Source organism: Castor canadensis, chromosome 17, assembly GCF_047511655.1.
Source record: "Castor canadensis chromosome 17, mCasCan1.hap1v2, whole genome shotgun sequence".
NCBI lineage: Eukaryota > Metazoa > Chordata > Mammalia > Rodentia > Castoridae > Castor > Castor canadensis.
The window spans coordinates 50,906,889-50,922,036 of record NC_133402.1 but is presented as its reverse complement, the minus strand read 5'-3'; the positions used below and the strand labels follow the sequence as shown (position 1 = coordinate 50,922,036).

Genomic DNA, 15,148 nt, shown 5'->3' with positions numbered 1-15,148 from the left:
CCTGGTCCATACAGAATACAGAATGAGAGGGTTTAACTACTTATGTTGTACATTCAGGAACTAAGATAAGTATACACACTAGAAACAAGTAAGATCAATGAAGACCATGGGTCAAGGTGTCCCACATGCTGGAAATAAGTGAACTAAGACTTTCTTTTTTTAATTACATATTTCAATGTGTGGTGTCTTATGGTAGGAGTGTGCCAAAGTGTGAGAAGTAACTTTCTGGTTTGATCTTGTACTGGCTTGTGAAAAAAAAAATCGAAAAGTAGGTATCACATTCTTCCTTCAGGGAACCACCACACCACAAGAAAAACATGGCGTACCTTTTTGGGGCTAAGCCTTAACTTAGACCTTACGAGAATTTTAGACCCTCCAAAACTTGGTAGCATATGTAATGTCCCCTCAGGCGAATTAACTTCTTACTCACTGGTACCCTTGAAATTCTGCACAGTTAGAATGTCCTGAAATTCTCCTCTCTATTTCACTTTCCCAAGTGCAGACCCTAGCTAAGGAAGAGGTCAAGCTTGTATTGAGTTAGGAAGTATCAACTCTAAAACTGTGAATGGACTAGCTGTTAACAGAATGAGGAACTTAGATGCTGATCTATGGGTTAGCAGGAAGCATGCTCAATGGGAGCTGATTAGAAGATGAACATCTACGGAAATGAGGGAAGAAGGCATTATTATAATGAAAACAGTAATAAGTACAACCATAGAATAAGAATCATCTGGGATCAGAGAGTAGGGAAGGGAATAGAGAAGCAGACAAAGAGAGAAGTGAGACAGAGAGTCATTGTAGACATTGTATCTGGCAGAAAAAAGTACCTCAGAAATCAGGACTCTGTATTATGGAAAGAAAAAATATGGCTCTGCTTTAGTTTAGACAGAACTACAAGTGATTCTGCTAAATTCATGTATTCCAAAAAGCCCTGAGATTACATATATGGTAGGTATCCCAAGTACCCTGAAAAACGAACATGGCATTCCAGTTGGTATTCTGGTTTAATGATCAGGGTTTGGGTTTTGACCCCTTTAAAGTAACTTTTTACAGGCTAATCACTGTGTGAACTAAACTATAATTAGTTTATGAACTTGAAAAGCTGGGAGCCAGAACTAAGATCATATTGACCTCTGGAGAGGAGAGTAGCTTGGGATATACCTGGCCCTCTCTTACAATCCCAACTCATTCATTTTCATTGTCTTCATATAGCTATCAAATCTTATCCTCAGTAGACAGAACAGCATGAACAAATAGCTGAGGATGGGATAGGCTCCAGAATATGAGAGGATGGTGGTTGGAGGGCAAAGGAAAAAAAAAAGCCACTCTTATCATCATTCTGTATTGGCAAGAATTCAATCAAGTATCAGCTGACTGCTTTTAGTCCCTGTATTTCTTCCCTTTCCCTCTCCCTTCCTTCCCCACTCCTTACCTTCCTCCCTTTGTTCCTCCCTCCCTCCCCCTCTTTTTGTACTGGGGTTTGAACTCCGAACCTCAGGCTTCCCAGGCAGGCAATTTACCACTTGAGACTTAAGACACATCCCTAGTCCTTTTTTTTTTCTTTTTTTTTTTTTGCTTTAGTTATTTTTCAAAGAGGGTTTCATGCTTTTTTGCCCAGGCTGGCCCCACACCACAATCCTACCTACATTTCCTCCAAAACTGGAACCCACAGGCACACACAACCACACCCAGCATATCTGGCCCCACACCACAATCCTACCTACATTTCCTCCAAAACTGGAACCCACAGGCACACACAACCACACCCAGCATATTTGTTGAGATGGGGGTCTTGTTAACTTTTTGCCAAGCTGGCCTCAAACTGTGATCCTCCAGATCTCTGCCTCTTGAGGAGCTGGGATTCTAGCCATGAGTTACTGTGCCCAGCCCTAGTCTCTGTATTTTCTATGCATCCAAATTGCATTGCTTGAGATGCAAAGCAAAACTTCTGAGGATACAGAATGAAGGTTCTTGGAATCACAGGTAGTTTGGAGCAAACCAAATAAGCTACCTTTAAATAAGAGGAAAGTTTTAGTTTATGCAAGACATCAAGTGGAAAGACGTATTTATTTTCCGCACTCAAAATCAATTTAGTAATTCCTTCTGCATTCTTAGATGACTTAAAGAAAAACACTATGATTTCGGTCCCCACAATGAATTGTCTGTGATTGTTTAACAAGTAGTTGCGTGTGGTGGTTCATAATTGTAGTCTCAGCTACTTAGGAGGCTGAGGTGGATGATCTCTTCAGCCCACAAATTTGGGCAACAAAATGAGACCTCATTTCAAAACAAAACACAACTATAAAACAAACAAACCCACAAAAGAACAAAATAACACTAAAGCTTGGTGACAGTATATAGCAAAGTAAATTAAGTTTTATAAAGATGTATCTTTATAATTAAGACTAACAAAAGACCTGAACTATCCCTTGAGCAATCTAAGAAATTTTCTGACACAAAGACTTAAGAGTTCAGCAGTAAAAAAGCCATGCTCAAAAGAGAGAGGAAGTAGCCTGGAATCTAGAGACCTGGGCTCCTTCATAGTTCAGCCACGAAGTAATTTCTCTGAGCTTCCATTTCCTTTTGCTAAACAAGGAAGTTGAAATATGTAATTCCAAGGTCTCAACCAGCTTCCAACACACTTCAAAAAGAAGTAGACTATTTATCCTCCTGACTTTTTCTGCAACGGCACAGAAACTTCCCTATAATAGGGCCATCCTAAACTAAAGGCTCTCTGAAATATGTGGTGTCCCAGCACAAAGAAATGGGTATCTTTCTAATGTTGTTTAAATGACCATTGTCTTTAAGTTCTAGACAAAATTCATAGACTGAAGATGGTATAGTCCCTTCTCACTTTGGGAGCAAGGTACAACTCATCACATTAAGCTGGTAAAGTCTTTCAGTTTTTAAAAGTATATATTATTACCATTACCTCTCCTTTATAATGTTCTCCATGTTTTATCCTGTCATGTTCTAAGAATTTATAGTTAAGCGTACCCAATCAATCAAGTAAATAAAGCAAAGTACATGATAAATACTGATGTGAATGGTTTCCAAATTGCTATTAACTTTCTTATATTTCATTTATTTATATTTGCAGTGCTGGGGATCAAACCCAAGGCCTTATGCATATGAGGCAAGGGGTCTACCTCGAAGAGATTCCCCTGGACTTTCCTACATTTTAAAAACGAGATTTCTTTCTTTTGCTTTAGCCTATTTTTAGCACACTGCATGGAATGCATTGTCATCTAGGCACATATATATGGAAAAACAATAACTTAAAAATAGTGAAAGAGGCTCTCAGGGACATGCACTTAAGAGTTTTAAAGAAATCAAGTGATCCTAATAGATGGCTTCAACCCTTGCAATCTCTGATGTGGGTCAGAAGAGATTCTCTTACTTACTCATTTACTGACCCTGACACAGCAAAAAAAGGTCTCATCAACAAGTACTACTCTTTAGGAAATGCCATGCCTTGCAATGGCTTCAGCATACTGTTATATAAGGCCAAGTTTTAATTTCCAATAAGATATATGACAGTTAAAAAAGAAGTTATGCAAAAGAGGTTGTGAAATGATTTGGAAGTTAAAAACTATTAAGAGAAATACAGTTCCATGTAAATTAGGCAGCTATCTGTAAGGGCATATAGAAGCTTCTAGGCTTTTACATAGTGCATCTAATTTAATCAATGTTCAACTTAGAAAATACAATCTAATATGTAGAATTTTACTGAGATTTATATAGAGATTATTTAAACTGAGATTTACAAAACAAAAAGGGAAAAAGAGAAGCTGCTTTGAAATAAAGATTTTCTATTCTAGTTCCATAAAGACTGATTTTGGCAAGGCCAGTCACTGATTCTCAGTCATGTCAGGCTTTTGTGAGGATGCTAACACTGAACAGGAATAGAATTTATTTTAATTTTTTTTTTGGTTTGGGATGAATGTGTAATTTTTGTTCAGGAAAACAGACCTCACAGTGTGACAAATTAAAATATTTCTTCTCACTCTGCATTTAAACTGGAATTCAAGCTACTTATCAAAGCACATGGAATCATAAAAAACCCAGAAAGTGTATTTTGGCCAGTAGATACTAGGGATGGCCTCAAATTATTATAAAAATAATTGACAATTTGACTTAAAAGAAAGCACTATGATTTCTGAAACAGAACTGCCACCAAAATGTCCTTTGATTAACAAGTAGCTAATGTGGTGGTGCATGCCTGTAGCTTCAGCTACTTGAGAGAAAGTAGGAAGTACCTAAGAAGGGAATAAACATCTGTAGAGAATGAAACTTTACATAGAGCAAGCAATGAACACTAACCGAGGTGCTGTATGATCAACAAATGCAAATGCAACACAAAATTTTCTAGCCAGAGAAATACATCACCATGGCTGGCACTGGGAGCAGAATACTTGGCGCTGGACTTTCGGATGATGTTCTCATGGATCTGGGCCCACTCACTCTCATTGTTGCACCTGCAACAGAAGACAGGATTTATTGCTCCCAAGAATTTTAAATATCTGGTCTGATGTCTCAATGTGTAACAAAAAGTTTATAGGAAAAAGGATTCATCACTTTCCTAAAGAAATGAGTATATGTTTTGCTAAATCAGACAAGGCTTTTTTTCTGTTAAGTATAGAAGATTCACACTTATGGAAAAGGAAGAAACTCTAACATGAATTTTACATGTGTATGCATATATGTACATATATATTATACATATTAGTGTATTTATGTGTGATTTAGAATGTCTAAAAAAGAATCTCTACAAATATATGCACACATATATGTATCATATATAATTGTATGTATATACATATGATTCTTTCAGTGGTACTAAGGATTAAACCCAGGATCTTTTGCATGCTAAATATGTTTTCCCACTGAAATATATCCCCAGCTACACATCTTCATGTTTGCTAGGCAGGAACTCTACTGTTTTAGCCATACCTCCAGCCCTACGTATATATTTTTAAATGGCAAAATCTCCTCCTCTCTATAGTACACTCCCATATGACAAGTTCTTCCTTCTTTAGTCGTACACCCTCTCCTCCCCTCACATGCACATGCTACAGAGGAAAGTTTCTGATAGAAAAAATAGTGTGCTATAAAGAGGGGGAAAAACAGCTTTTCTCAGTAAGTAGTACTGCTCATAGCTGCCATGACATTGGCTTTATGCTGCCACCCAACTGTCTTTGTACTGGCCCTACAGAAAAGTCCTGCTAAACTTAGGCAATGAGGATACTATTTGCTTTTAGCTGTTTACAATCAGAGCAGGACACAAAAAGCTTGGGAAAATAGTGGGTTTGGTTCATTGTAAAATACTCTGTGGTCAAGGGGAAGGAGGGCTTAGCAGATAAGGCTGGATGCCTAAATATGTAAGAATAAAAAAGTTCCTAGGAACTTCAGGATTGGGACAAAAGAGAGAATGAAGGAACACCACTGCAACTCTGTTAAGTTCTGATGTTTCAGGGTCTTACTCTGTAAAGGGCAACTCAAAGAGAGCTGCAACCAGCCAGCCACTTGGAACAGGACTTAGAACAGAGACTAAGAGTTCCTGATCCTAACATAGACACTTTTGTCAAACCCTTGGGATATTAGGGTAATTTCTTGAAAATTCCATCTGACACTCAAGTAGTCCTACTTCTGAGACATTCTGTCTTAGAAAGATATGAACCTATGCAGAAAACAGGGCCATGAACAAAGAAAAACCCACAAGATCTTTCACTGATTACTCAGACCTGTCTACTTTTACATGGCTACTGCCAGGAGGAAACACCAATGTAAGAGTTAAGGCATCTGACATCTAGCAGTATCAAGTGCCACAGGTTTCTAAATGAAATGGTTTATATAGAGGCTCCTCAGAGATAAAGAAACTCAGTCAATAGCTTAGTGATGTTACCCAATCAGTGGCTCTTTGGACTTCTTAGCCAAATAAACAAGCCTCATGTACGCAGGGCTGTTCTGATGAACATAGCCCAGAGTTCTGAGGAGAACTTCTTGCTTATAGAACACCTTCCAAACAAAGGAACAGGGAGAGAGGATCCTTCTTCAAAATGATCACTTGTGATTAAGCAATAAAAAGTGAGAGCACAGCCATACACCCAGGCCCTCCTTTTACATGTGCACTGTTTCATCTTATTCAAGTAGTAGTAGACACATTAGAGAAATTCTCAGTTAGTGAGGATCTAAAAGACTTGCCTGGATATCAGTTTTTTTATTGTTACTTTCTAGGTTTATAAGATTAGTAGTTACTATTACTAAAACCTGCTATGGTTTGTCATAAATAACATACTTCCTCCCTCAGGACAAAAAAAAAGCATTAAAAATTTACCCCCTTTCATCCTTAAAGGATGAAGTGAAGGGTAGTTTCTCTACTTACTGTTCCCTTGGCAATGTAATAGGGCTGGTGCTTTGTTAACCACATCAACAGTGACAATGTGTATTATCTCACTCATATGTACTCTTTCACTTAAGACAAATGATTCAGGTATCAAACTGATGGCTTTTCCCTGCCATTCCTCTTCCTTTGCACACATTTTAACTATTGGTGGCCTCCACAGCTCTGAGTCAATTCCTTCTTACCCTAACCTACAAGCCTTCTAGACTATTTTACTCACTCCCACAGCTTCAACTACCACTGGTGGGTGGTAAATCCCGAAAGGTATCCATAGCCCAGACTGATCCCTAAGTTCTTGTTCTTATGTCCATAAGAGCTCATTATTTCTTCCCAAACTAGTACCAGAGACACCTTCTCACTAAGTGGAACCCAGTAGCCAGCATGTTCTATAGATTTTGCTATATTAAAATCTGTCACATTAGAATGTTCCTGTTCATTGCCTTACTTTGGCCATTATCATCTCTCTTCTGGACTAGTATAATTACCTTCTAATAGGTCTTTCAAACCATCCACCTTTCCAGAATGCCAGTCTGGTGATATGGCCACCCTTGTCTTGTATGCGTTAAGAGTTTAGTCTTTTTTAGTGGGTTACTTAAAGCAACCCTTTTCAGGCTCCTCCCTCACTTCTCCAGATCTCTCTTAGTTTGAAAACAGCAGCAGCTTTATACCTTTATCCATGTGCATTCCTTGCCTAATAGCTACAAAGGCTGTACTACTAATTTTTTCTCTTTTTCTTTGTTGCTCTCTGTCTTCTGTCTCCTTTCTCTTCTTTCTTCTTTTTTTTTTCAGGATTCAGTTAAATATTGCCTGTTCTATGAAGCCTTTCCTGAGTTGCTCTCTTTACCACTCTCAATGCTCTACTCTGATCATGGACATGGCCACTATTTTTTGGGGGGGGGGTGAACCTATACTAAATGCTGATTTTTAGAATAATGTAAATTTCATTTTAGGGCATCTATTTGTCTATTTCACTCTACTATAAGCCCTTAAAAAGCAAGAATTAGTTCTTGCTAATGATTGCCACCATGCAGTAAAACTTGTAGCACATATTAAGTCCTTAATTTAGTGTTTGCTGAATAAACAAAAAGAGGAATTTCCAAAAGTCAACTGGTTGTTTCTTAAGCTTAAATCTTACTAATTAAGAGTCTGCCATTGTTTTGTACCAAATTGTATAAGCTAAGACATCTGTGAGAATAAGTAAATTAAAAAGTGTATGTCATTCCATAAAGCATGTTTGATTCCTTCAAACATTAAATTTCCTATTAGAATAATAATTCTATAATAATAATAGAATAATAGAATAATAATTCTTAATCAATACTTACTACAGGTAGAAATAAACTAATTTAAATCATTGTAGTTTTAGTATAAAAAGGGCCATGCAGTAAGTGGCACATAGAGAAAGCCTGGGTGGGAGTTAGGGTTCAAGCCTTAAGACAGACAACTAGACTTAAGACAGGCAGAGGTAAATGAGGGCCCAGGGCCTACAGTTGTCAACATGTGAACCACTACTGTGTAAAACATCTATTCTGGAGGAAATAGCAATGGGCTGCTTACTGGTCAAGTTTTCACTGGAGGTTCATTAGAACCATTCAGCAGAAGAGAAAGTCACAATTTATAGAGATAAGGCAACAATTCTGGTTCCATCTATGAAAGGTCTTTTCTTTTTTAACTGACTGTACAAGTAACTGATTCCACAATAATTTGAGAGTATCTGTTAGCAAGAGAAACATAGTACCTCAATTTTCATTATGGATTAACACTCAGGCCAGTAAAAATCAAAACATTTCATTGCACCATTTGGGATAAAACATATTATAATCATCAAGAAGAAAACAAATTCAAGGCAAAAATATGATGACTTCAAATAATACCACTTCCTCTACATACCACTTTCTTTATTATCAAGAAAATATGAGGCAGCTGAAGGCAAAGACAGAGCAGGGGCTTATTGTAGAGAACCTGACTCTGGCAGGAGGTTTTCTTTGTAGAACAAGGAATAAATTTCCAACCAACACCCTCCCCCCACCCCCATAAGTTCAATACCTAAGAGTAATAAGAGCAAGAGTTGACCCTTCCTGGCAGGCTTTCTATATATTAATTCATTTGCTTACCACTGCATCCCAGCAAGATAGATACTAGTATTATTCTCCCTCCCCCCTTTTTGGTAGTACTGAAGACTAAACTAAGGGCCTCATGCTTGCATGGCTCTACCACTTGAGCCATGCCCCAAGTCCTTTGGCTTTAAGTTTATTTTTCAGAAAGGGTCTAAAACTTTTGCCTGGGTTGGCCTCAAACTGTGATTCTCTTACCTTGACTACTGAGTAGCTGGGATTATAAGCATGTACCACCACATCTGCTTGCTTTTGAGATAGGGTCTCTAACTTTTGGCCATGATGGTCTCAAACTGCAACCCTCCTATCTCTGCCCCTCAAAAACCCAGCATTACAGGCATGAGCCATAATGCTCAGACTCTATTATTCCCTTTTTAAAGATGAGAAAACGGGCTGGGCATGGTGGCTCACACCTATAATCCTAGCTACTTGAAAGGTGCAGATCAAAAGGACTGTACTTTGTGTCCAGCCTGGGCAAAAAGCTTGCAAGACCCCATCTCAACCAGTGAAAAACTATGTGTGGTAATACACACTTGTTATTCCAGGTTTGTAGGAAGCATAAATCCAGGTATGCAGGAAGCATAAATAGGAGGATTACAGTTCAGGATAGCCTGGGCATAAATGCGAAACCCTATCTAAAATAACCAAAGCAAAAAGGGCAGAGGGATGACTCAAGTGGTAGAGGACCTGCCTGCAAGCAGCCTTGAGGATCAGGCCAGAGCAATGAGGCAAAAGAAAAAAATAAGAGATACACATAGGCAAGAAAAGTCAAATTATCCCCATTTTCAGATGACATGATCCTATAATTGAAAGACCCTAAAGATTCTAACAGAAAATCTCTAAATTTGACAAAAATTACAGCAAAGTAACAAGATACAAAATCAACATACACAAGTCAATATATTTTTTAAATATACCAATAGCAAACAGTATGAGAGAGAAATCAGGAAAACAATCCCATTCACAATAGCATCACAAAATACCCCAAATAAACTTAACTAAGACAGTGAAAGTCCTCAGTAATGAAACTATAAAAAGTTGAAGAAAGAAAATGAAGACACCAGATGAAAAGACCTCCCATATTCATGGACTGGCAGAATCAATATTATGAAAATGGCTATACTATCAAAAGCAATCTACAGATCCAATGCATTATTCACAAAAATAGAAAAACCCTAAAATTCATATGCAAGCATTAAATACCCTGCACAGTTAAAGCAATCCTGAGCAAAAAGATCAATGCTGGAGGTATCACAATACCAGACTTTAAATTATACTACAGGAGCCATAGTAACAAAACCAACATGGTACTGGCACAAAAACAGGAACACAGATCAATGGAATAGAATCAAAGGCCTTAAAATAAGCCCATAGAGTTACAGCATTTGATTTTTAACAAAGGTGTAAAAAACATTTGTTGGAGGAAAGATAGCCTCTTCAACAAACAGTGTTGAGAAAACTGTATGTTTTCACATGTAGAAGATTGAAGTTAGATCCCTATTTCTCATCCTGCACAAAAATCACTTCAAGACAGATCAACGATCTTGATGTAAGACCTAACTCTCTGAAATTACTAAGGGAAAACATTTGAAGATGGAGGCATAAGCTGCACTTTCTAAACAGGACTGTAATAGCTCAGGAAATAAAGAGCAAGAATCGACAAATGGACTGCATCAAATTAAAACGCATGTGTACAGCCCCCAGACTGGGAGAAAATCTTTGCCAGCTATCTATCTGACAAAAGGATTAAGACTCAGAGTACATAAAGACCTCAAAAAAACACTGAAAGAAAAGAAAACGCAATTAGTAAATGAGTTGAGCAGACACTTCTCTAAAGAAGTACAAACGGCAAATAAATACATGAAGAAATGTTCAATATGCTTAGTCATAAAGGAAATGCAAATCAAAACATCAATGAGATTGCATCTCAGCATAGTCAGAATAGCTATCATCAAGAAAAGAAATAACAAATGCTGGTGAGGATGTAGGGCAAAAAAGAATCCTTATGTCCTGACTTATGAATGCAAATCACTGCAGCTACTATGGAAATTAGTATGGTAGCTTATCAATAAACAACTACCATATGATACCACTCCTGGGCGTAAACTAAAGGAATGTTAAGTCAGCATACAAGAGATACTGCACATCCATATTCATTCATTACAATGCTATTCACAATAGCAAGCATGGGAAATAGCCTAGATTCCCATCAACTTATAAAGAAAATGTAGTATAAAAAACACAATGGGGTATTATTCAGCAATGAGAATAATAAAATTATGTCATTTGCAGGAAAATGGAACTGGAGAGAGAGCATCATATCTAGTGAAATGAACACACTCAGAAAGACAAATTTATTACCTATTTTCTCCTATGAATGATGTAGACCTAAAAATAATGACATGAATGTAAAAGGGGGAGTGTTTGGGGGAGGACCAGTGGAAGGTGGCAGGGTGAAAGGAGAGTGATAGGGGAAGAATATGATAAAGGTACACTAAATTCATGTATGAAAATAGAATAATGAAACCCAGTAAAAATTCTACAAAAAAGAATAGAATAGAGGTGGTGAATATGATGAAAGTACATTAGATGAATGTATGGAAATATCACAATAAACCACCTTTGTACAATTAATATACAGCAAGTTAAAAAAAACCAGAAATCTACATGTTTAATGCAATTCCCATCAAAATCCCAATGACATTCATCAAAGAGATTGAAAAATATACTGTCAAATTTATATGGAAACACAAGAGGCCACAAATAGCCAAGGCAATACTCAGTCAAAAGAACAACGCTGGAGGTATCACAATACCTGACTTCAAACTATATTACAAAGCAATAACAATAAAAACAGCATGGTACTGGCACAAAAACAGACATGAAGACCAGTGGAAAAGAACAGAGGACCCGGATACGAAGCCACACAACTATAACCAAATTGTCTTTGACAAAGGCGCTAAAAATATACGATGGAGAAAAGACAGCCTCTTCAACAAAAACTGCTGGGAAAACTGGTTAGCAGTCTGCAAAAAACTGAAACTAGATCCATGTTTATCACCCTATACCAATATTAACTCAAAAGGGATCAAGGATCTTAATATCAGACCCCAAATTCTAAAGTTGATACAGGAAAGAGTAGGAAATACTCTGGAATTAGTAGGTATAGGTAAGAATTTTCTCAATGGAATCCCAGCAGCTCAGCAACTAAGAGATAGCATAGATAAAAGGGACTTCATGAAACTAAAAAGCTTCTGCTCAACAAAAGAAATGGTCTCTAAACTGAAGAGAACACCCACAGAGTGGGAGAAAATATTTGCCAGCTACACATCAGACAAAGGACTGATAACCAGAATATATAGGGAACTCAAAAAACTAAATTCTCCCAAAATTAATGAACCAATAAAGAAGTGGGCAAGTGAACTAAACAGAACTTTCTCAAAAGAAGAAATTCAAATGGCCAAAAAACACATGAATAAATGCTCACTATCCCTAGCAATAAAGGAAATGCAAATTAAAACCACACTAAGATTCCACCTCACTCCCGTTAGAATAACCAATATTAGCAACACCACTAACAATAGGTGTTGGTGAGGATGTGGGGAAAAAGGAACACTCTTAAACTGCTGGTGGGAATGTAAACTAGTACAACCACTCTGGAAAAAAATTGGGAGGCTTCTTAAAAATCTAAACATTGATCTACCATATGATCCAGCAATACCACTCTTGGGGATATACCCAAAAGACTGTGACACAGGTTACTCCAGAGGCACCTGCACACCCATGTTTATTGCGGCACTATTCACAATAGCCAAGCTATGGAAATAGCCAAGATACCCCACTACCGACGAATGGATTAAGAAAATGTGGTATCTATACACAATGGAATTCTATGTAGCCATGAAGAAGAATGAAATGTTATCATTCGCAGGTAAATGGATGGAACTGGAGAACATCATTCTAAGTGAGGTTAGCTTGGTCCAAAAGACCAAAAATCATATGTTCTCCCTCATATGCGGACATTAGATCAAGGGCAAACACAACAAGGGGATTGGACTTTGATCACATGATAAAGTGAGAACACACAAGGAAGGTATGAGAATAGGTAAAATACCCAAAAAACTAGATAACATTTGTTGCCCTCAACGCAGAGAAATTAAGGCAGATACTTTAAAGCAACTGAGACCAATAGGAGAAGGGGGACCAGGAAATTGAGAAAAGGTTAGTTCAAGAACAATTAACTTAGAAGGTAACACACTTGTACAGGAAAAGCAATGAGAGTCAACTCCCAGTATAGCTATCCTTACCTCAACTAGCAAAAATCCTTGGTCCTTCCTATTATTACTTATACTCTCTCTTCAACAAAACTAGAGATAAGGGCAAAATAGTTTCTGCCTGGTAGCGAGGGGTTAGGCGGGGTAAGGAAGGGAGGGGGAGGAAGGGAGGGGGTGGGGGTGAAGGGGAGAGAAATGACCCAAAGATTGTATGCATATATGAATATAATAAAACAAAACCAAAAACAGAGCAGGGGGAGGGACAAGTGTGAAAAATATGCCTGTTATCCCAACTCCTTAGGAGGCAGAAATCAGGAGGATCACAGTTTGAGGCCAGTCAGGAAAAGTTAGAAGAACTCCATCTCAACAAATAAACTGGGCAGTGTAACTTCATGCCTGTAATCTCAGTTACAGAGAAGCACACATAGGAGTATCATAGCCCAAGGCTTGCCCCAGGAAAAACCCCAGACTCTATCCAAAATCTAAAGCAAAAAAGGACTTGGGACATTGCTAAACTGGTAGAGCAATTGTCTAGCAAATGTGAGGCCTTGAGTTCAAACCCCAGTAGCCATAGAGAGTGTGATTCTCTGACATTTTGATTTTAGAATTCTGGTCTCAGAATGTTGAGAATGTATTTCTGTTATCTAAGGTCACCAAGTGATAATGTGCTACAGTGGCCACAAAAAACTAATATACAAGCCCATAAGGCTTATAGAATGAGCCTCAAATTTAAATTTTGTTGTGAACAAAGGTGTCACATTTATGTACATCACTTACATAAACACACTATACATTTATACCTATGCTACTCAACATTTACATGTATTTTTATCTATATATACTATGCATCTACATCTTGATTTGTTTTGATCTCAGGGAAATCTACAAAGTAACTTTAGCTTCCTCAACCTGAAGAAATAACATTTCATTCCTAGTTTACTAACTCAAAATTGTTAAGTAATTGAGAATGAATGCTGAACTTTGTCAGATACTTCTTTTTGTATCAGGATGACTGTAGAGTTTTTCATGTTTGATTGATATGACACATTATATACCAACTATGCTTGATTCGAGTTTAGCTTCTGTAATTTGTGCCTTAAATCATGGAAATTTTTTTCCATGAAAAATTTTTGTAAATGTTTTATGGGCAATGGGAAAAGATATGTTCTGGTTTTTGGACAAAATATTGTTTAGAGTTGGGAAGACCATATGATCTGGTGAGCTGGGATACATCATTTACTCCTGTTGTTCTGGCATCATATCACTTGTGTGACTATCATGATACTCTTGTTTAGACTATAAATTATGATCACCCTATTTATAAGTAGGGAGCAAGTAATTAACAACATGTATCGTAGGCCATTCAGGCGTGCTTCTTACCATTCTGTCCCTTGTTTCCTCAGTTGTTAAACAGAGGTGACAAGAGCCCATAGTAAGTGTTTAATGATGCTATAATTATCTGTTGCATCAACCTTTTCAGATTTCCTTAAATAAGATTTTCTCCATACGTACATACTTATTTTTGTCTTCTTTTAGTGTATTCTTCTTTATGTTTTTAATAATTTGGCTATTATACTTTACGTGTATACAGGTCATGACAATTAGATCTCACTGTATTCCACCATATATTGGTATAAAATGAAATTTCTATCCTTGTAGAGAAAAAAGGGGGCTTTCTGGAATAGTGGAGAGAAGGCAGAAGTGCTGCAAAAGGTGCCTGGTTCTGGTGCTGCTTTCTCTTCTCAGATTAGAAGATAGAAATGCTAAGGCTGAGTTTGGCCAGTGTTCCCTTAAATGAAGCACATGGACTGTTGTGAAAATTCACCAGAATGGGAGTGTGAACTCTGAGTTTAACAGGTAGCAAACAGCTCTACTGCACAGAGACCAAGTAATCAAGGGCTGGTCCTGATAGGAATTTTGGTGCTGAAGGAGAGGTGTGTCATATGCTGTGTTTGTGCCATTCCAAGAAGTTACTTTGCTTCCTACAGTGATTATGGGTTCTTGGAGGGGGAAATAGGCCACCTTATAACCTTATAGTTGGCATGTGTTCTCTTTTCATCAATCCCTGATACTAGTAACACAATATATCTATATCATACCTTTTTTCTTATACTTTATTTTTATCATTAATATTGTGACATTTGTTTGCATTCTGTTTGCACTGATCATTAAACATAGCCTGTTTACTTTTAGTCTTTTTGTGTTTCTTAGTATCTTCATGAATCTCTTAATTTTATATATAGGTGAATTTTGCTTTTTGACTCTGGCGAAATTTTATATTATGGGAAATTTTTCATCTCATTAAACAAATATACTGTTGCTATAATTGATATGGATGGGATTTCTTTTGTGCTTTG

The 15,148-nt window shown here is 37.4% G+C and overlaps 1 protein-coding gene across 10 annotated transcripts in view; it reads right to left on the bottom strand.

Moving 5' to 3' along the window:
* The window catches only part of Dock3 (dedicator of cytokinesis 3), a 561,871-nt gene that overhangs the window by 118,356 nt on the left and 428,367 nt on the right, over positions 1–15,148 (bottom strand). For all 10 annotated transcript variants that reach the window (XM_074059333.1, XM_074059340.1, XM_074059334.1 and 7 more), the window contains one exon: positions 4,390–4,478. In XM_074059333.1, coding sequence (XP_073915434.1) covers positions 4,390–4,478 — 89 coding nt within the window. The remainder of the gene's footprint in view (positions 1–4,389; positions 4,479–15,148) is intronic.